Consider the following 22,020-nt stretch of genomic DNA (forward strand, 5'->3'; position numbering starts at 1 on the left):
TGTGGAGTTTGCATGTTCTCCCCGTGTCCGCGTGGGTTTCCTCCGGGTGCTCCGGTTTCCCCCACAGTCCAAAGACATGCAGGTTAGGTTAACTGGTGACTAAATTGACCGTAGGTGTGAATGTGAGTGTGAATGGTTGTCTGTGTCTGTGTGTCAGCCCTGTGATGACCTGGCGACTTGTCCAGGGTGTACCCCGCCTTTCGCCCGTAGTCAGCTGGGATAGGCTCCAGCTTGCCTGCGACCCTGTAGAACAGGATAAAGCGGCTAGAGATAATGAGATGAGATAAATAAATAAATAAAAAGGTGCTGCGCTGTGCCACTCCTGAACAGCAGGGGGCGCTGCGCTTTCCCCAGTTTGTAACGGAAGCTTCATTCTCCTCGCGTGGCGAGACAACACTATGAGCGGTGCCATGTTTGGAATTTTTGCGATCTCCATATCATCAGCCTGCATGCGGATTTCCGGGACGCTGGTATTGTGTGAAGATCAGCGTTAATGTCCCGCTTCCTCCCCCTTTGCTGAGGCCGATGGTCGGCGCCGCTGATGTCGCTATGGCGGCTCACGCGAGTGAACTGGAGCTGGCGAAGAAGAACCTGACGGACGCCATCGGGGACAATATCAAACAGTGAGGGGCTTTATTCACCCGAACCTTTTATTAAAGCGCCTTTATTCACCCGAACCTTTTATTAAAGCGCCTTTATTCACCCGAACCTTTTATTAAAGCGCCTTTATTCACCCGAACCTTTTATTAAAGCGCCTTTATTCACCCGAACCTTTTATTAGAGGGGCTTTATTCAGGGGACAGGGGTGGGTGTTAGGTGAGCTAACTAACTAGCAGTTGTGTGTTAGGTGAGCTAATTAACTAGCTATAAGCTAACTAACTAATAGTTGTGTTACATGAGCTAACTAGCTATAAGCTAACTAACTAGCAGTTGTGTGTGTGTTAGGCGAGCTAACTAGCTATAAGCTAACTAACCAGTAGTTGTGTGTGTTAGGCGAGCTAACTAGCTATAAGCTAACTAACTAGCAGTTGTGTGTTAGGTGATCTAACTAACTAGTAGTTGTGTGTGTTAGGTGAGCTAACTAACTAGCAGTTGTGTGTGTTAGGTGAGCTAACTAACTAGTAGTTGTGTGTGTTAGGCGAGCTAACTAGCTATAAGCTAACTAACTAGCAGTTGTGTGTTAGGTGAGCTAACTAACTAGCTTTGACCTAACTAACTAGCAGTTGTGTGTGTGTTAGGTGAGCTAACTAACTAGCAGTTGTGTGTGTTACATGAGCTAACTAGCTATAAGCTAACTAGCAGTTGTGTGTGTTAGGTGAGCTAACTAACTAGTGTGTGTGTGTGTTAGGTGAGCTAACTATGAGCTAACTAACTAGCAGTTGTGTGTGTTAGGTGAGCTAACTAACTAGCAGTTGTATGTGTTAGGTGAGTTAACTAGTTGTAAGCTAACTAACTAGCAGTTGTGTGTGTTACATGAGCTAACTAGCTATAAGCTAACTAGCTATAAGCTAACTAACTAGCAGTTGTGTGTTAGGCGAGCTAATTAACTAGCAGTTGTGTGTGTTAGGTGAGCTAACTAATTAGCTAACTAGCAGTTGTGTGTGCGTTAGGTGAGCTAACTAACTAGCAGTTGTGTGAGTGTGTGTGTGTGTGTGTGTGTTAGGTGAGTTAACTAGCTGTAAGCTAACTAACTAGCAGTTGTGTGTGTTACATGAGGTAACTAGCTATAAGCTAACTAACTAGCAGTTGTATGCGCACGAGTTAGGTGAGGTAACTAACTAGCAGTTTTGTGTGTTTGTGTGTGTAAAGTGAGCTAACTAGCTATGAGCTAATTAACTAGCAGTTGTGCGTGTTCGGTGAGCTAGCTATGAGCTAACTAACTAGCAGTTTTGCGCGTTAGGTGAGCTAACTAACTAGCAGTTGTGCGCGCGCGTTAGGTGAGCTAACTAACTAGCAGTTGTGCGCGCGCGTTAGGTGAGCTAACTAACTAGCAGTTGTGCGCGCGCGTTAGGTGAGCTAACTAACTAGCAGTTGTGCGCGCGCGTTAGGTGAGCTAACTAACTAGCAGTTGTGCGCGCGCGCGTTAGGTGAGCTAACTAACTAGCAGTTGTGCGCGCGCGCGTTAGGTGAGCTAACTAACTAGCAGTTGTGCGCGCGCGCGTTAGGTGAGCTAACTAACTAGCAGTTGTGCGCGCGCGCGTTAGGTGAGCTAACTAGCTATAAGCTAACTAACTAGCAGTTGTGTGTTAGGCGAGCTAATTAACTAGCAGTTGTGTGTGTTAGGTGAGCTAACTAACTAGCTTTGAGCTAACTAACTAGCAGTTGTGTGTGCGTTAGGTGAGCTAACTAACTAGCAGTTGTGTGTGTTAGGTGAGTTAACTAGCTGTAAGCTAACTAACTAGCAGTTGTGTGTTACATGAGCTAACTAGCTATAAGCTAACTAACTAGCAGGTGTGTGTGTTAGGTGAGCTAACTAACTAGTTTTGACCTAACTAACTAGCAGTTGTGTGTGTTAGGTGAGCTAACTAACTAGCAGTTGTGTGTTACATGAGCTAACTAGCTATAAGCTAACTAGCAGTTGTGTGCGTTAGGTGAGCTAACTAACTAGTGTGTGTGTGTGTGTGTGTTAGGTGAGCTAACTAACTAGCAGTTGTGTGTGTTAGGTGAGTTAACTAGTTGTAAGCTAACTAACTAGCAGTTGTGTGTGTTACATGAGCTAACTAGCTATAAGCTAACTAGCTATAAGCTAACTAACTAGCAGTTGTGTGTGTTAGGCGAGCTAATTAACTAGCAGTTGTGTGTTAGGTGAGCTAACTAGCAGTTGTGCGCGCGCGTTAGGTGAGCTGGCTAGTTCTCTGGCTAATTTAAATGAACGAACAAGTGTGTTTTGAAATAGCTTTTTAAAACGAGTATACATTTGTCATTATACACCCACACACACGCTACATGGTATTATGATTTCTGAGTTTTATTTCCTTCATCTCAAATGTACCATTTATACCAATAATTGTTTTTGTGTTTATTAGTTACTGGGCGAATTTGAAGCTGTGGTTCAAACAGAAAATCAGTAAAGAGGAGTTTGATGTTGAGGCTCGCCGCCTTCTGGGACACGATAATGGTGAGATTTTTTTATTCTCTAAGCTCACTTTAGATACAATTACTGACTGGTACTTGGTGTGTACACACACACTACTTTGAAAATGTATATTTCTGCTGTACAAGGTGACCAATAAGCAGGAGTGTATATACGTAAGGATCTACTCGGACATATTTTCAGAAAATCATGCTACAGTTTGTGAATACTCGGCGATGAAAAATCCGTAGCATTCCCACGAATGTTCTCCGAGCTTCGCGAGTTGTTTCCGGTGTGTCTCCACCTCGTGAGTGATCCAAAACGTTGCAGAAGATTTCACTGATATTTGGTGGTGATGTTTTCGTCGGTGAACTAAGCAGCGAAGACTCGGAGATGGGTTTGGGAATGCTTCCTGAAGTTCAGGGAACCTTCGCTGAGCTTCTTGAGATGAATTCGAGACAAATGCAGGGGCCTCGAGACATCGTTTCACCTTCACCGAGACTTAAAAAGTGCATTGGCATTCAGGGATGCTTTGGCGCGCGCGCGCTTGGAACCCAGCTATTATGGGAAACACCCGATGCTGATTTGAGTGCGATCAGCACGCGCACATAAGGACACTGTTTTCATAGAGACTTTGAGGGAATGCACTGGGTGCCCAGGTACCAACAGTAAGAAATAAAACACTCAGTGAGTGTCATGCTGTTCTAGGAAGTTAATCAACAGCTGGGTGATTTATCATGGCGCAGAGTGGCATTTTTCCAACAACTCTTGAAATGACGTGGGACTTTTTATCCATTTCTAGTTGTAACGGAACATTCAAGATCCTTTTCTCCTTCACAGAAACATGTTGACATCTCTCTCTCACTCTGTCTCTTTCATTTTAATTTGATGTCAGCAACACGTTTCAAAGAAGTTAGGACGGGGCAACAAAAGACTGAAAAAAAAAAAAAAAAGTGTAATGGTTAATTGGCAACAGGTCAGTAAGATGATTAGGTATAAAAAGAGCATCCCAGATAGGCGGAGTCTCTCAGAAGTAAAGATGGGGATGGGTTCACTGCTCTGTGGAAGACAAATGGTGCAACGATTTAAGAATAACGTTCCTCAGTGTAAAGCTGCAAAGAATTTGAGGATCACATTATCTGTGGTCCATAATATTAAAAGAGTCAGAGAATCTGGAGAAATCTCTGTATGCAAGAGACAAGGCTGAAAACTGACATTGGATGCCTGTGATCTTCAGGCCCTCAGGTGACACTGCATTAAAAGCAGACACGTGTCTGTAGTGGAAATCACTGTATGGGCTCAGGAACACTTCAGAAAACCATCGTCTGTGAAAACACTTCATTACTGCATCCACAAATGCAAGTTAAAACCAGATATAAACAATATCCAGAAACACCGCCACCTTCTCTGGACCTGAGCTCTTTTACGATGGACTGAGGCGAAGTGGAAAACTGTCCCGACGTCTGACAAATCAAAAGTAGAAATTCTTTTTAGAAATCATGGGCACAACATCCTTCAGGCTAAAGAGCAGAGGGACCATGTGATTTGTAAAAGCCAGCATCTATGAGGGTGCATTAGTGCACATGACATGGGTAGCTTGTACATCATTAATGCTGAATGATATAAACACGTTTCAGAGCAATATGCTGCCATCCAGACAAAATCTTTTTCAGGGAAGGCCTTCCTTCTTTCAGCAAGACAATACCAAACCGCTTTCTGCACATATTAAAAACTGCATGGCTCTGTAGTAAGAGTCTGGGTGCTAAACTGGCCTGCTGCAGTTCAGACCTGTCTCCCATGTAAGACGCTTGGTGCATTATGAAGTACAAAATACAACAAAGAGTAAAGAGACCCTGAACTGTTGAGCAACTGAACTTGTATATCAGGCAAGAATGGGACAGCGTTTCTCTTCTAGAACTACAGCAATTGGGCTCCTCAGTTCCCAGATGTTTACAGAGTGTTGTTAAAAGTAGAGGTGATGCAACACAGCGGTAAACATGCCCCTGTCCCAACTTTTTTTTTTTTAAATGTGTTACTGACATTCAGAATGAGTATATATTTCTTCAAAAAACAGTAAAATTTTCAGTTTCAACATTTGATACGTTCTGTTTTTATTTACAGTTTACACAGCGTTCCAACTTTTTTTTTTTTTTGGAACTGGGGTTGTAAAATGGACAATAGTTATAAGGATGCGTTAAATTTTTTTTATTTTTAGAGGTGTGTTTCGGACACTTTTTCTTCTTCACTTTTGCAGTTCACGCCCACAATGACTTCCTGCTGGCCATTCTCACACGCTGCCAGATCATCGTATCGACACCAGGTAGGATTTACTGCACATCCGATAAAAGCTCTTATAAAGTAAATGCAGCATTTAGAGACGTTACTTTTCAAATGAGCTTTGTGCCAAAAAAATTTTTTTTTTTGTCCAGCAGAGGGTCCCGGCTCACTGCAGTGGTCTGGGGGTTCTGCCTCGAAGCCCGCCAAGCCGAAAGGCAAAAAGAAATTTTCCTCCGTGCGGCAGAAATTCGATGTAAGTCAAGTGCCATGAGCGGGCTTTTTTTTTTGCGAGCTTGTCTGTTGTATCCACTGATCTTCTCACTTTGTCTCTGTCCAGCATCGCTTCCAGCCCCAGAACCCGCTGAGTGGGGCTCAGACGTTCAGCCCACGCGAGTCCGGAGCCGAGGAAGAGGAAATGATGAAGCTCAGTGCTCACACACACTTACTGCCCACGCGGGGGCAGCTGGAGGCCCGCATGATGGTGACCGCCTTTGAGATGGGCCTCGATAACGTCACCGAGGACGCCGTGAGCACTGTCGTGTCCGCTCTCGAGGTGTGTGTGAGAGAGAGAGTTTGCCTGTAACAGCAGTGTTTCATTCCTTACTTATCATAGTCAGTGTGTTTTTGAGAATAATGATCCAGCAGCTATTATAATTGTTGTTCAGGTGCATTTAAAGGACCTCATCACTGCAGTGGTGTCGCGGAGAAAAGCCTACCGTCTGAGAGAGGGACACTTCCGGTACGCCTTCGGCAGTGACGTCGCGCCGCAGCCGTACCTCAAGAACAGCCTGGCTGCGTACCACGCCGTCACAGAGTAGTGAGTCGCGGCACTGCGTTTAGCTCTTAGCGTCCTGAGGATGCTCATATTCTCCATATTCACAGTCACAAACGCGGTAAAATGCACTGGTGTCCACATACTTCTGGCTTTTTAGTCGCGATTGCCTGGGATGCAAAGCCATGTGCTTGTATTTTTAGTGTTGTTGTCATGGTTACAGGATGCGCATCCATTTGCATCAACGTGTGAGAAGAAACCCAGACTGGGGGAGAGTATGTTCATTAAACAGGTTAGATAGAGATAGATAGATACACTACCGTTCAAAAGTTTGGGGTCACTTTGAAATGTCCTTATTTTTGAAAGAAAAGCACTGTTCTTTTCAATGAAGATCACTTTAAACTAATCAGAAATCCACTCTATACATTGCTAATGTGGTAAATGACTATTCTAGCTGCAAATGTCTGGTTTTTGGTGCAATATCTACATAGGTGTATAGAGATCTTGCAGTCATGTGACCAGAAAGTACACAGCCGCCATCTTGTCGGTAAAAAACACCGCTGAATACTGCTGCACTCGTGTACAGAATGGATTAATTTCAACCGACGGACTACACGGCTCATTTTTCTAATGAACAGATAACTAGATATATGTCTAAAATAAACGACCTACAGATTAGTGACCCTTATGGCTTACCGGACGTAGTTTTCACGACCGTGTCAGTGGATATTGAACTGCCAGAGGCGGAATACCCAGACGTGTATAATTACCTCATTAACTTTTCCCTCGCTGTTCAGTGGTGAAACACTGCGTGCTTATAAATCTCTGGACAGTTATCTTTACAGAAATTCAGGATTTGTCAGCGACTCAGATGTGGCATCTTGTAAACAAGAAAATAATCCTCATTGGATGGGTAAGTCACTTAAGTATTGAGTATAGCACTGACCAGCCGATAATAGAATAAGGTAATTCCAGCTGTAATTCCAAATCGTCCGTCTTGTTTACCATGGATCTGGCGTTGGAGAGGTAGAGGCTTAGCAGTGGAGGTTTGAGTGGCTGTTTTCTGAGCTTAGTCAACAGGCCGGCTCTGCCTGCAGCCTAGCTTTTGCTTCCGCTCCCAACGCCGCCTCCTTCGCTTTGCTTCCGATAACAATCCACGGAGACCCCGCTGGTCTCGCTATCTTGTCCGGAATGTTGTGCATGCGATGGAAATCGCTACAAACCGTCATTTTCTGCTGGAAACCAATGTCCAGTAATTCCATACGGTTGTAGTGGATATTGAAGTCCGGTACAGACGAACAACATGCAAAAATACGCAACACAAAAAATGTGCACAGGTAGGGAGAGCTTGTAGCCGCAGCCGTTGTAGTAGAATTGTATATAGTAGGGTTTTCCAGAAGAAAAGGCGGAAGTAGAACCAGAAGTAGAAGGCAGAAATATGGCGTTTGACCGACAAGATGGCGTCTGTCACAATCTGGATCGGCTGTGACGTCACATGCAAGTGCTCCAGAGAGGCCTATTTCCAGCAACTCTCACTCCAGTGTTCTAATGGTACAATGTGTTTGCTCATTGCCTCAGAAGGCTAATGGATGATTAGAAAACCCTTGTACAATCATGTTAGCACAGCTGAAAACAGTTTAGCTCTTTAGAGAAGCTATAAAACTGACCTTCCTTTGAGCAGATTGAGTTTCTGGAGCATCACATTTGTGGGGTCGATTAAATGCTCAAAATGGCCAGAAAAATGTCTTGACTATATTTTCTATTCATTTTACAACTTATGGTGGGAAGTAAAAGTGTGACTCTCTTCATGGAACACACACAATTGTCTGGGTGACCCCAAACTTTTGAACGGTAGTGTATGCTTTATAATATATTATAATTTTACAATATAAAGATAAAAATACAGAGGTGAATGTGTATTAATAGTACTAAAAACAAGAATTGTGATGAGTGAATATAAAAGCTGGACAGAAGTGTCAGGATTAGAAGGAAGGAAGGAATAAATAAATAGGTAAGTAAATAAACTAGGGCCCGGGTTATAAACCGTAAGCATATCAGGTGAAAATTCAATCCACACTGCTGTCATTGCGAACAACAGAACAGAACAACATCCTTTACACAGAATTAAAATGTTTATCCGTTCTTGAGATATTACAAATCAAAGATTGAAAAAAAAAAAGGCTTAATTTTTAGAAACCTGCCGTAATCATCTGTCTGAGGGTCACATGGTCCAAAATGGGCCTCATTAACCAGTGAGATCAAATGTTTTTTCCTTTATAACTGTTCTTTTTCCCCCAAGATATTTACATGGAAATTGGCAGCACATCGATTAGTTGTAGACTGAATAGGAAGTTTGAAAAAATTAGTAAAAAAACAATCATGTAAAGTAGCATTAATTATGATAATTAGGTTAAATAAAGTTAAATCAGTACACTCAATAAAAAAGTAATCGAAGACTATTTCTAATCCCGTCTTTGTGCTCTGTAGGCCTTTTGTATTTCTCAAAAGTAGGGCCTACTAGTGTATGTGAAAGTGTGTGTGTGTGTGTGTATATATATATATATATATATATATATATATATATATATATATATATATATGACACACACACACGTATGTGTATATGTTATTTAGCAACTGGGAGGTCCGTATGGTGAAATACCGTGACCGAGGTCTTGAAAGTACTGAGCGAGGCCCTCTGGGCCAAGGTCAGTATTCAAGGCCGAGGTCACAGTATTTCACCATACGGACCGACCTTAAGCTGGTAAATAATATTTTTTTTATTTACCAAATTCTAACAGAAAACGAGAGCGCCCAAAAGGGAAAGCCGAGCCGCCATTTTGAATCCTCATTCACGGCTGTAATGCAAATGGCTTCCTCCTCGGTATACAAGTGCACTTCCATGGCAGGAAAAAAAACTACATTTTGCCGCCTATGTAGTCCCCTATTTATACAAAATTGAGTCATTCAGGATTCAACCGTGTTTTTGCTCGGCGTTAGCAACAGTTACAGGTTTTTAGCTTTCTCCTGAAATGTTTTCTTTTATTTCTTCTTCCTCAGGGTAGTAAAACTCGCTTTCGCTGTGAACACTGTCGTTATCGCGATCCATGCTGTAAAATTAATGCTGCTATTCTGAGAAATGCGAAAATGAATGTTGACAAAAAAATTGCAACTGTGTGTGTTGTGAACGAGCGAGTCGCCAGAGGTCGCCAGCCAATCAGAGCGCAGGATTTGATGGAAACCGGACCACGAAAAAACCAAATGATTATTTCGATTATTATTCACAGCTTTGAAGGCGGACCTCGAAAAAAACCTCCCTGATCCATGTCCAATAAGCAATTCACGTGAACTGAACTGAAATCGACACTCGCATTTCTGACTTCCGGTCTTTACAAATATCATTCCGACCACGAAGATCTCTATTTTTCATTGAAACAACTCCAGTTCTGTTCTAAAATAGTTATTTATTTACATGAATCAGTTTGATTTTGAAAAAATAAGTAGGTAAAGCTACGAAAACTCACTTCAAAGTCTCCCGTGAATCAGAACTATCAGATGGAAAATGTTGCTGAATCCTTCATCAGAAACCATGAGAGCGAGAGAACATCACTATAAAAGTGATCTGATTGATATTGACGAGTCGTCCAGTGGGAAACTTGTAGAGAGAGAGAGAGAGAGCCTGAACGCTTTCCCGTGACTCAGAAAGAAAAGCACCGGCGGTTTCCCGACGTCACGCGAGCAGAGTTTTTACTCTGCTGTACCAACTTCAACCTGCCATTACTCCCAAAGTACTGAACAGATCTTAATTAGATAACATTTCTGCTTTCCAAAGAAATTTATAAGCTTTTTAAAGATCGAAAATATTTAAGAGTTAAGCAATGACAGATTTGGAAACTTAGACGAGCGTCTGCATGAAGAATTTTCACAGCACAGCAAACGGAGCTATACAGCGGAGAGTTCTCTCTGTCTAACGTGTGATGATGATGAATTAAGATGAACCAAGATAAAATTGTGCACGATAAATAGAATCAGCTCTGAGAGACGGGACTCAGTTGTGCAGTGAGTTGATAGCGGTGTATCCGTTTCCCCACAGCCCCCCTCCCAGTGCCTCGCTGCCGGCTGCTCCGCCCTCTCAAGTGTCTCCAGACGATGCAGAACAGCAGGCTGCTTTCCTATTGGCCTGCTCCGGCTCCAGTGCCCCCGCCCCTCTGCCTCCCATCAGCATGTACGATCTACTGGAGGCTCTACAGGTGACATGTCAATCTCTATAGCCCACATGATCAGTTTATTCAGGGAGGAATATCTCGACTGAATGTCTAATCACAGAAATATACACGAAATGTTTGTTTTATGAAGGAGTCGAAAGCGCAAAGTGTCGCAGGTAAAGCGATAAGCGTTCGGACATCTTCAGGACAGAGGAATTGTTTACTTTTTTTCCTTCAACACAAAGAGAGCGAGGGGAAAAGACTGTTTATTGTAGCTGCGATAACAGAAGTGATGACCGGAACTTGTCAAGTTGACGTTCCACAGCGTTCAGTGTAACTACAAACGGTTAAAACTAGCGCACGCCATTCTGTAACGAGTAACAAAACATAATCGGCGAAAGTTCCCTGTTGCTTCTCGTAATGCAATTTTCATAGACAGTTGTGGTCAGAAGTTTACATACATGGCAATATTTGGGCTTTCAGTGATTTTCTCTGAACTTTTTTTTTCTGTGCCAGAATGATTATACAGTGGTGCTTGAAAGTTTGTGAACCCTTTAGAATTTTCTATATTTCTGCATAAATATGACCTAAAACATCAGATTTTCACACAAGTCCTAAAAGTAGATAAAGAGAACCCAGTTAAACAAATGAGACAAAAATATAATACTTGGTCATTTATTTATTGAGGAAAATGATCCAACATTACATATCTGTGAGTGGCAAAAGTATGTGAACCTCTAGGATTAGCAGTTAATTTGAAGGTGAAATTAGAGTCAGGTGTTTTCAATCAATGGGATGACAATCAGGTGTGAGTGGGCACCCTGTTTTATTTAAAGAACAGGGATCTATCAAAGTCTGATCTTCACAACACGTTTGTGAAGATGTTTATCCTGTAATGACGCTGCTGGAATTTTAATTTCCCTGAGGGAACCCTCCCAAAGGGATCAATAAAGTTCTATCTAATCTACACACTTGTGGGAGTGTATCATGGCACAAACAAAGGAGATTTCTGAGGACCTCGGAAAAAGCGTTGTTGATGTTCATCAGGCTGGAAAAGGTTACAAAACCGTCTCTAAAGAGTTTGGACTCCACCAGTCCACAGTCAGACAGATTGTGTACAAATGGAGAAAATTCAAGACCATTGTTACCCTCCCCAGGAGTGGTTGACCAACAAAGATCACTCCAAGAGCAAAGTGTGTAATAGTCAGCGAGGTCACAAAGGACCCCAGGGTAACTTCTAAGCAACTGAAGGCCTCTCTCACATTGGCTAATGTTCATGAGTCCACCATCAGGAGAACACTGAACAACAATGGTGTGCATGGCAGGGTTGCAAGGAGAAAGCCACTGCTCTACAAAAAGAACATTGCTGCTTGTCTGCAGTTTGCTAAAGATCATGTGGACAAGCCAGAAGGCTATTGGAAAAATGTTTTGTGGACGGATGAGACCAAAATAGAACTTTTTGGTTGAAATGAGAAGCGTTATGTTTGGAGAAAGGAAAACACTGCATTCCAGCATAAGAACCTTATCCCAACTGTGAAACATGGTGGTGGTAGTATCATGGTTTGGGCCTGTTTTGTTGCATCTGGGCCAGGAAGGCTTGCCATCATTGATGGAACAATGAATTCTGAATTATACCAGCGAATTCTAAAGGACAATGTCAGAACATCTGTCCATGAGCTGAATCTCAAGAGAAGGTGGGTCATGCAGCAAGACAACGACCGAAGCACACAAGTCGTTCTACCAAAGAATGGTTAAAGAAGAATAAAGTTAATGTTTTGGAATGGCCAAGTCAAAGTCCTGACCTTAATCCAATCAAAATGTTGTGGAAGGACCTGAAGCGAGCAGTTCATGTGAGGAAACCCACCAACATCCCAGAGTTGAAGCTGTTCTGTACGGAGGAATGGGCTAAAATTCCTCCAAGCCGGTGTGCAGGACTGATCAGCAGTTACCGCAAATGTTTAGTTGCAGTTATTGCTGCACAAGGGGGTCACACCAGATACTGAAAGCAAAGGTTCACATACTTTTGCCACTCACAGATATGTAATATTGGATCATTTTCCCCAATAAATAAATGACTGAGTATAATATTTTTGCTCATTTGTTTAACTGGGTTCTCTTTATCTACTTTTAGGACTTGTGTGAAAATCTGATGATGTTTTAGGTCATATTTATGCAGAAACATAAATTCTAAAGGGTTCACAAACTTTCAAGCACAATTGTACATCTTTAAAAAAAAAAAACTAGAATTTGGTGCACAATTTTCTGGGTTTTCTGAAATCAACACAGAGTCAAAAGTATACATAGAGGGGCAAAAAAATACATACAGCACACCTAATGTTTGGGTAAAATGTCTCTTCGCAAGATTCACCTTGACCAGACATTTTTGTTTACCATGAACAAGCTTCTGGCAGAATCCTAGTTGGATATTTAACGACTCATGGTAGAATTGGTAGAGTTCAATTGAATTTTTTTCTTGGCATGGACTCAACTTGTAAGCACGGTCCATATATTTTCAACAAGGTTGAAGTCAGGACTTGTTTTAAGCTTCATATTAGCCTGCTTTATCCTCCACAACCAGCTCTGATGCATGTTTAGGTTCATTGTCCTGTTGTAAGTCCCAATCATGTTCAAGTTTCCAATGGTTTAAGGTTATTCTGAGGTCGTCCTCCTTCATTATTCCATCCACTTTGTGCAATGAACCAGTTCCACTGGCAGCAAAACAGCCCCAGAGCATGATGATCCTACCACCACCACCAGCTGGTACAGTGTCCCTCTGTACACGGTGCTCATTGTGGCCAAACAACTCAATCTTGGTCATCTGACCATACAGCTCCTCCAGAAGGCTTTTTCTTTGTCCGTGTGGTCAGCTTCAAACTTTAGTTAAGCTTGAAGGCCTCTTAGTCCATGGTCATCTGAACTGTAGACAGTGATCCATCAGCTTCCAGTTCATGGCAGGGCTGTGCCATGGTGGGTCCCAGGTTGTTCCTGACCATCCAAACCAATTTCCTTTCAGCTGAGGGTGGCAGTTTGGGTTTTCTTGAAGCACTTGGCAAAGTGACTACACCTTACAATAACTTGGATACAATTGTTTGAACTAATCTTGGAATTTGCAGTTGTTTAGAAATGACTCCAAGAGACGTTCCGGAGTTGTGTACATCTGCAATCCTCTTTCTCAGATCTGCACTAAGCTCCTTGGACTTTCCCATTTTCTTGTGTGTTGGTCAATCCAATGAGTGCTGTAAACAAACCCTTTTTATGAAGGCACAGAGAAGCTACCAGCTGTAGTCCATCATGATCACTAACAGGAAGTTAAGAGACCTCGGCCTTGGCAAGATAAGACGTTTTGGAAGTTTCAGCCCCTCTGAATTAATAATCAAAGTGAGTGTATGTATACTTTTGACCCTGTGTTGATTTCAGAAAACCCAAAGAAAATTGTGCACTGAATTCTAGTTTTGTTTTTTTTAATATGTATGCTGTCCAATCATTCTACCACAGAAAAAAAGAACAGTTCAAAGAAATAATTGAAAACCCAAATATTGCCATGACATTCATGTATCCAAGATGACATTCATGTCTCACTGTATGTAAACTTCTGACCACAACTGTAACGGGTTATAGTTGAATGCTCGATTCTGATTGCTCAGAAGGTGTGCATTATTGTCATGTAACAGTTCGGGTAGTTCCAGGTGTAACCTGAACTATCAGTTAGCGTTAAAGCGATTTAACCAGGGAATTTTGTAATTACGGAGTTATGAAATGTCATTTTACATTCATGCCAGATGTTCTAGATGAAAAGAATTAAATGGACTTTCTCACTGAAAAAAATAAATCAAGTTATAACATCAGTCCGTTGGGCCGTTTCCCCGGGCGCAGCTGTACTGGATTAGTCAGGTACATGGATGTATTAGGAGACGAAAACAAGGCTGGCGCTGCGTGACGTAGGATTCCGCACGATAGCAAACCGTGTCGCGCATTGAACGGATGGAAGATGAGCAGGTAACTTTTTTTTTTTTTTAAATAAACAGTCAAAAGACTAGCCACTACTTTTATTTTGATTCCTTTTCTCAGACTGCATTGCCATAATTTTTGTGGAGAAATGCAAACAAATTGACCAAGAAGTCACGCGAGACCATATTCTATAAAATAGTCGAGTTGTCACAACAGGACACTCGGGCGCACTCGGAACTGACTCACCGCGAATGACCCGCACCTGCACGGGATTAAGGCGCGATCAGCGCACCTAAATAAGGACTCCAAATGCAGACTTGCTTTGCGAAGTATTGCGTTCTTGTGACCCATTACCGAGCCTTGTTTCCTGACTGATATTTTCCTGGTTTCTGATTCCTGTTCCTCGTTTTTGACCCTGCTTCTGTCGACGATCTTCCGTTTGTGCCTCGCGCGACCTTTTTACCCGTTTTACCGTTCACGATCTCTGCCTGCGGATTTGGACCGTTTGCACTTTTATCATAAAGATCTTCTGCACTTACATCAGTCCCTGACAGAATCCTTCGCCGTGCTGACACGAGTTTCGAATGCACTCGTACTCTTCCAACGTGTTCGCGGAAAACATCATGCCACGCACAATGGAATGATGGCGGCCTCGTTAAGAACAAATTCAACATGGGTTTTTTTTGTTTTTTAAATAAAGACGGACTTGTAGCTCAGTTTATTTTGAGCTGTTTTCTTTAACATGCTTGCTGTATAACAGCTCATGCACAGGGACTTCTAAAGCAGACGCGCCACATGATCCAGGGCTGATAAACGGATTTAAAACCATAACTTTTCTGTTAAACAATGCCATTACTGCGTTGATGTTGGCTTTTTTTTTCTTAGACGTTTATGCAACATTTGTGGAAGGAGTCTCAGATGTCGTTTTTTAACAGTCACGGTGCTTTATAAAGTTTATCTGCTCAGGAAGTCTTCAGGACAGAGGGGTTTACGCTTTTCGGTTTCTCGGTAAAATGACAAGCTGCGTCATGCTTTGAGAGAGAGATCTGATCTGAAGAGAGAGGCTGGTGAGAGAATGGCTGTTTATCACCATGGTAATGTAGTTGAGAACAGGAAGTAACTTGTTTCTTGGACGTTCCACATTATTAATAATAAATTAAACATTGTTTGCAAATCACTGCGGAATAACATGCTCCGCACTGTGCTGTTGTGTTGTATGAAAATTAGAGCTGTCGAAGTTAACGTGAGAGCACATTAATGCTTTTGACGCGCCATTAACGCATGCACGTTCCATGCCCCTCCCCTGTAGTTTGGGGAAAACAGGAAGTGATGTAGCGAGCAGCTGGTCAGCGCAAGTTGTGATAAAGTGCACTTCTGTACAGAATCGACTTACAACCCCAATTCCAAAAAAGTTGGGACAAAGTACAAATTGTGAATAAAAATGTAATGCAATAATTTACAAATCTCAAACTGATATCATATTCACAATAGAACATAGACAACATATCAAATGTCGAAAGTGAGATTTTGAAATTTCATGCCAAATATTGGCTCATTTGAATTTTCATGACAGCAACACATCTCAAAAAAGTTGGGACGGGGCAATAAGAGGCTGGAAAAGTTAAAGGTACAAAAAAGGAACAGCTGGAGGACCAAATTGCAACTCATTAGGTCAATTGGCAATAGGTCATTAACATGACTGGGTATAAAAAGAGCATCTTAGAGTGGCAGCGGCTCTCAGAAGTAAAGATGGGAAGAGGATCACCAATCCCCCTAATTCTGCGCCGACAAATAGTGGAGCAATATCAGAAAGGAGTTCGACAGTGTAAAATTGCAAAGAGTTTGAACATATCATCATCTACAGTGCATAATATCATCAAAAGATTCAGAGAATCTGGAAGAATCTCTGTGCGTAAGGGTCAAGGCCGGAAAACCATACTGGGTGCCCGTGATCTTCGGGCCCTTAGACGGCACTGCATCACATACAGGCATGCTTCTGTATTGGAAATCACAAAATGGGCTCAGGAATATTTCCAGAGAACATTATCTGTGAGCACAATTCACCATGCCATCTGCTGTTGCCCACTAAAATTCTATAGTTCAAAGACGAAGCCGTATCTAAACATGATCCAGAAGCGCAGACGTCTTCTCTGGGCCAAGGCTCATTTAAAATGGACTGTGGCAAAGTGGAAAACTGTTCTGTGGTCAGACGAATCAAAATGTGAAGTTCTTTATGGAAATCAGGGACGCCGTGTCATTCGGACTAAAGAGGAGAAGGATGACCCAAGTTCTCAGCGCTCAGTTCAGAAGCCTGCATCTCTGATGGTATGGGGTTGCATTAGTGCGTGTGGCATGGGCAGCTTACACATCTGGAAAGACACCATCAATGCTGAAAGGTATATCCAGGTTCTAGAGCAACATATGCTCCCATCCAGACGACGTCTCTTTCAGGGAAGACCTTGCATTTTCCAACATGACAATGCCAAACCACATACTGCATCAATTACAGCATCATGGCTGCGTAGAAGAAGGGTCCGGGTACTGAACTGGCCAGCCTGCAGTCCAGATCTTTCACCCATAGAAAACATTTGGCGCATCATAAAACGGAAGATACGACAAAAAAGACCTAAGACAGTTGAGCAACTAGAATCCTACATTAGACAAGAATGGGTTAACATTCCTATCCCTAAACTTGAGCAACTTGTCTCCTCAGTCCCCAGACGTTTACAGACTGTTGTAAAGAGAAAAGGGGATGTCTCACAGTGGGAAACATGGCCTTGTCCCAACTTTTTTGAGATGTTGTTGTCATGAAATTTAAAATCACCTAATTTTTCTCTTTAAATGATACATTTTCTCAGTTTAAACATTTGATATGTCATCTATGTTCTATTCTGAATAAAATATGGAATTTTGAAACTTCCACATCATTGCATTCCGTTTTTATTTACAATTTGTACTTTGTCCCAACTTTTTTGGAATCAGGGTTGTAGACTGTTGCATTCTGACTGTGCGTAATTTTTTTTTTTTTTCTATGATCTTGATGGTCCAGAAGGGAGAAAAAATGTGTTCAGGTCCACGTGTTAGGGGTTGTTTTTTTGCATTTTACTGGAAAGCATGTTTCTGAGCCGTGTGCCTTAACAAATGGATTTATTTGGGTTTTGTATTTTTATTTTCTTTATTTCAAAATGGCCACTACTGTTGTCCAGAGTCCACATCAGCAAGGGCGTTGAGTTTAGTTTTGTTTACACTGAATGGTGCTAAAGCTTTAAAATATAAAGTTAATACTGCTTAATTTTTAAATACCATAGGGGAATTTTTTTTTTTTAATAATTGTAAAGCAACCTTGGATGTGAGAGGCACTGGAGAAGTTGTATTATAATTTATTATTATTATTATTATTACCCACAAAAATAATTTTTGCTGTGTTCAGCCTTATCCTTCCTGACCTGGCCACATGCATTTGCATAAAGCGAGCGGATTTGTCTGCTCTCACTTGCCGCAACTTGAAAAATATCCCTTTAGTATACATTTAGAACTTTTTTTAAGTGATCAATTTGCAATTAATCGTGAGTTAACTGTGGACAATAATGCGATTTTAATCATGATTAAATATTTTAATAAGTAAAAATTATATATGTTATTTACCAGCTGGGAGGTCCATATGGTGAAATACGGTGACTGAGGTCTTGAAAGTACTGAGCGAGGCCCTCTGGGCCGAGGTCACGGTATTTCACCATACGGACCGACCTTAAGCTTAAAATAATATATATATTTTTTTTCCTTTACCAAATTCTAACAGAAAACGAGAGCACCCGAAAAGGAAAACCGAGCCAAGCCGCCATTTTGAATCCTCGTTCATGGCTGTAATGCAAATGGCTTCCTCCTCGGTATACAAGTGCACTTCCATGGCAGGAAAAAACCTACATGTTGCCGCCTATGTAGTGCCCTATTTATACAAATAGGAGTCATTCAGGATTCAGCCATGTTTTTGCTCGCCGTTAGCAACAGTTAGAGGTTTTTAGCTTTCTCCTGAAATGTTTTTTTTATTTCTTCTTCCTCGGGGTAGTAAAACTCGCTTTCGCTGTGAACACTGTCGTTATCGCTGTCCGTGCTATAAAATGAATGCTATTCTGAGAAATGTGAAAAATGTTGACATAAATTGCTACTATGTTTGTTGTTGTGAACGAGCGAGTCGCCAGAGGTCCATAACTTGCGAACCAATCAGAGCGCAGGATTTGATGGAAACTGGATGGCGAAAAAAAATAATTTAAGTTATTAAATACAGGAGCTGACCGCACTACAATCCATGTACGGCCAGATTGAGTGGAATAACTGTTTTATTCTATCCACATTCACTGGATTTTGAGAAACGTGTTTTTTGTTTTTTTGCCCAAATTCAATAAAAAAAACACTAGACAAAACGTCTGACAATCCTTTCCGTTTAAAATGGTGAAATGACGGGAGCAATTTGTGAAATATGCGATAATTCTTGAAAAATAAAGATACGTTCTTACCATCAGCTACTTTTATTCTGTATTTTGTGCCTTTTTTTTTAAGGTTTTCTTCTGCCTCTTTAGGGTGTTCTGGTGGTTGGTAAACCAACTTAAAGGTGCATTACTGCCACCGACTGGGCTGGAGTGTGGAACAGGCGATATTGTTGGGGGGAACAGACTCGACTATATTCTTTTAGCCATTTCTGTTTCTTTTTAAATACTTGATATTTTGGAGTGTAGAGTTTTTATTTCATCCTCGGTTGGTTCACCGACACCCTCCGCCGTTTTTTTTTTCTTCCCTCTACTCACGGTATATGAGCTGATATCATAGTAGTAGAGTAGCCATGAACGTGGATAGAATAAAACAGCGTCTAGCAGGGTAATGGCACTCCACTTGCGCATATCACACCACCCCGATTGTGCCTTGTCATGTTATTTCTTACTTATCATAATCTCACCCACTCAATCCGAGTCATGAACCGGACTAGCGACTTCTCTCCGCAACCTGAGGCACTTATCTATTAATAGTGTGCGTGAAAGTGTTTAGGTACGGTTTATCGTCAACTGAAAACGAAGCACTTCAGCGTATGATGTAAAGAGCGATTCGGTTTTGTCGCGAGTCATTTTGAACCCCCGTCTCGTCTCAAACGTCTAAACAAAGTGGGTTTATTTGCTTAATGTTCACATTTTTTGCAAATTTTAGGTAGATTGCATTCAAAGCTCCAGTCTGTTGGAGAAGCTACAGAACATTGTGGAAATTTTGGTAGTCGAGAACTGAAATGATTTTCACCCAAACCTTGTGTGTGTGTGGGTCAGGTGCAGCGCAGCGTGATGCCGTCTCACACGGTGTACGCTCTGAACATGGAGCGCATCCTCGCCCGCCTCTGGCACCCGAGCCACGAGGAGTTGGAGCAAGATCACATCCACAGGCAGCGCCTGGCCCTCAAGGAGGGGCTCTCACTCTGCTGAGGCACCACCCGGGTTCTTCAGCTCCACCTTCTGCTGGTTCCTGGAGGAAACCTGGACCGTGTACGAGCGGTATTATGGACAGCCTGGAGCTTCTGGAGGAAATACTACCACTTGGAGAAATGTGAATTGTCTTGTGATTTAAGTATGTACGTTACTTTTTATAGACCGTTGAATTAAACGAATCCGATCACAGTCCAGGTGTTCAGAAAGATTCGGACCAGTTATGGTTTTACATAGCTCAGGGTCCATGCTAACGTTCTGGACAGGGTATAATCTCCAGCTGTATTTTGGTGTAGCCTACTTTTGTAAATATTTGTTCCTACACATGTACCTTTTCATTGTAAAGGTTCGCAAATCCAGGAAATAAACCCCCTCTTGTGGTCATTCCTTCTCCTTTTCCTTATTTAGCCCCGCCCTCTGGTCAGTTCTCACCTATTACACGACAGCAACCAACATGAAAGGGGTGAAGGCTGAGACGCGACGCACTTCCTGCTAGAGAACCATCCAGTGCAGCGTAAAGGCCTCTGCATGCTCTTGCGACAAGGCTTTCGCAGATAGCTTTTCGCAGACAGTTGTAATTTATCGTTGAGCGGGGAGTAATAGGCGTGCGCGATGTTATTCACCGGCACAACGCAAGGGGGCGCGAAGTCGCTAGGAGTAGTTGGTGGGTGTGGTTAGTGGAGTGTTTATCCTCCGGTTACTTATGACTAGAACTTTTTTTTTATAATGACTAGAACTGGAGTCGTATAGATGTACGTACTTCCTTAATCAACCGCTCTTCATGCTGCTGCATCTTCGCTCGTGTTTTTAAAAATGCCAGTCGTGAAAACAAAACAAACCGGGAAAGTAGGGAAGCGGAAGTGCGTGTACAGCGGATGTAGAGTGGACCAATCGGAGCCCTCTTGTCTGCGAGGCTTCTGCGGTGGTGGTCAATTTTTGGGAGGTGCGCGCAGAGCGTCTGCGAAGGTGGGGGGGGGCTACGCAGACACTGTCTGCGACGCTATCTGCGAGGACTGGGTTGTCAGCATAAATTGGCCTTAACACACTCTGAGGAAAGCGCTATCCGCCGTCTTCTACATACAGGCCCTCCAGATTGACTGCTGAAGTTAACAGGGAAGGGAGTAACGTAGAGGACAAGTGCGTTTCTGTCGCACCACTTCCGAGCCTTTATGATCAGCTCATCTGGCCATGAGGTTCCATCCACAATTCACAAAAATGGCTGCTCCTCTTCCCTGAGTTTCCAATGGCTTTTGATTCTGACTGATTTGTTTGGAAGATCTAATCAGTCTACACCATAGTTACTCCTTGGTTTTGTGATTTTCTCATTAACAAGTTGCTAATTAGGCCGGTTTCAGGAGAATCGCTACTCCTTCCTGAGTTTTTAGCTCATCTGTCTATACGGCGTGGCGTCTGTCGTGCACAATTCAGTTAAATCATATCTCCTCCGTCGGGTCTGTACAGATTTCCGTTCCGACTGTTTTGTTTGAAAGAACTCATCACTCCGCACAAACTCAGTCGTTGTTTTGTCTTTTTTTTTTTTTTTTGCAAACAAGTTACTAATTAGCCCAAATTAACGAAGGCATCTCACTCATTGTATCTCCTCTCTGATTTCTCATCAGATTTCAGTTCTGATTGATGTTTTGGGTAGATCTTCCCTCAAGGAACAAAACTTAGTTGGTTTTTGTTTTTTTTCCCTTTTGTAAACAATTTTCAGTTAAAGGAGAACTGAAGTCATTTTTAAACTTGCTTTATTTCTTAATTAACGTGTTATCCAATTACGTTTTCGGTTTCAGTAACCTTATATCGTGACTCGTATTGGCAATTAAATATTCCACTTATCGGCCTATTCGGTTTTTAGCCATGTTAAATTTAGTTCGTTTGGTCCACAGTAGGCGTCGCTTATCCACGCGATCTTCACGAGACTTCGAAACGTCAAGTGTCAGCCAGGTGTCAGTGCTGCCATTTTGAAAACTGTTTTCCAAACGAAGTATTGCACAAAAATGAGTTTAAATGACGATTACTGCCGACTTTTTTCAAACTTTCCTAATCGCAATCAAAACAAACACAACTTCCGGCTTGATTACATCAGCATTTGAAAGAGGGCATGTGCTAGTCTAGCTAACGCGACAAAGCTCTACGAGCTATTGGTCTGGCCAAGATATTAAGCCCAACCGTTTCCCAGAGCCCGTGGTTGACCCGCCTCCTTGAAATGCCTCAGTTTGCTACTGGTTGAAGCCAGAAAAGGCTGTAACGAAGCTTAAACCAATCACATCACTCTTTCCT

At 42.2% G+C, this 22,020-nt stretch overlaps 1 protein-coding gene across 2 annotated transcripts; it reads left to right on the plus strand.

Annotated features, from left to right (window-relative positions):
- Positions 1-462: 462 nt before the first annotated feature.
- On the plus strand, positions 463-20,121 carry tada1 (transcriptional adaptor 1). Of its 2 annotated transcripts, none has more exons than XM_060914135.1 (8): positions 463-623; positions 3,027-3,118; positions 5,328-5,393; positions 5,506-5,603; positions 5,688-5,903; positions 6,016-6,167; positions 10,216-10,372; positions 19,585-20,121. In XM_060914135.1, the coding sequence occupies exons 1-8, from the start codon at positions 526-528 to the stop codon at positions 19,735-19,737; spliced, it is 1,032 nt and encodes a 343-aa protein (XP_060770118.1). In that variant the 5' UTR covers positions 463-525; the 3' UTR covers positions 19,738-20,121. The 2 variants fall into 2 exon arrangements, with proteins under 2 accessions (XP_060770118.1, XP_060770110.1); XM_060914127.1 differs by having other exon boundaries at positions 464-623; positions 5,503-5,603.
- The last annotated feature ends 1,899 nt before the right edge of the window (positions 20,122-22,020 follow it).

The sequence above is a fragment of the Neoarius graeffei genome, chromosome 1 (assembly GCF_027579695.1).
Source record: "Neoarius graeffei isolate fNeoGra1 chromosome 1, fNeoGra1.pri, whole genome shotgun sequence".
NCBI lineage: Eukaryota > Metazoa > Chordata > Actinopteri > Siluriformes > Ariidae > Neoarius > Neoarius graeffei.

Excerpts from the sequence above, each read along its gene's own strand:
- tada1 (XM_060914127.1), top strand. The coding sequence starts at position 526 with ATGGTCGGCGCCGCTGATGTCGCTATGGCGGCTCACGCGAGTGAACTG. Across the intron at positions 3,119-5,327 it reads CCTTCTGGGACACGATAATG|TTCACGCCCACAATGACTTC; the intron begins GTGAGATTTTTT and ends TCACTTTTGCAG. Across the intron at positions 5,904-6,015 it reads CTGTCGTGTCCGCTCTCGAG|GTGCATTTAAAGGACCTCAT; the intron begins GTGTGTGTGAGA and ends ATTGTTGTTCAG.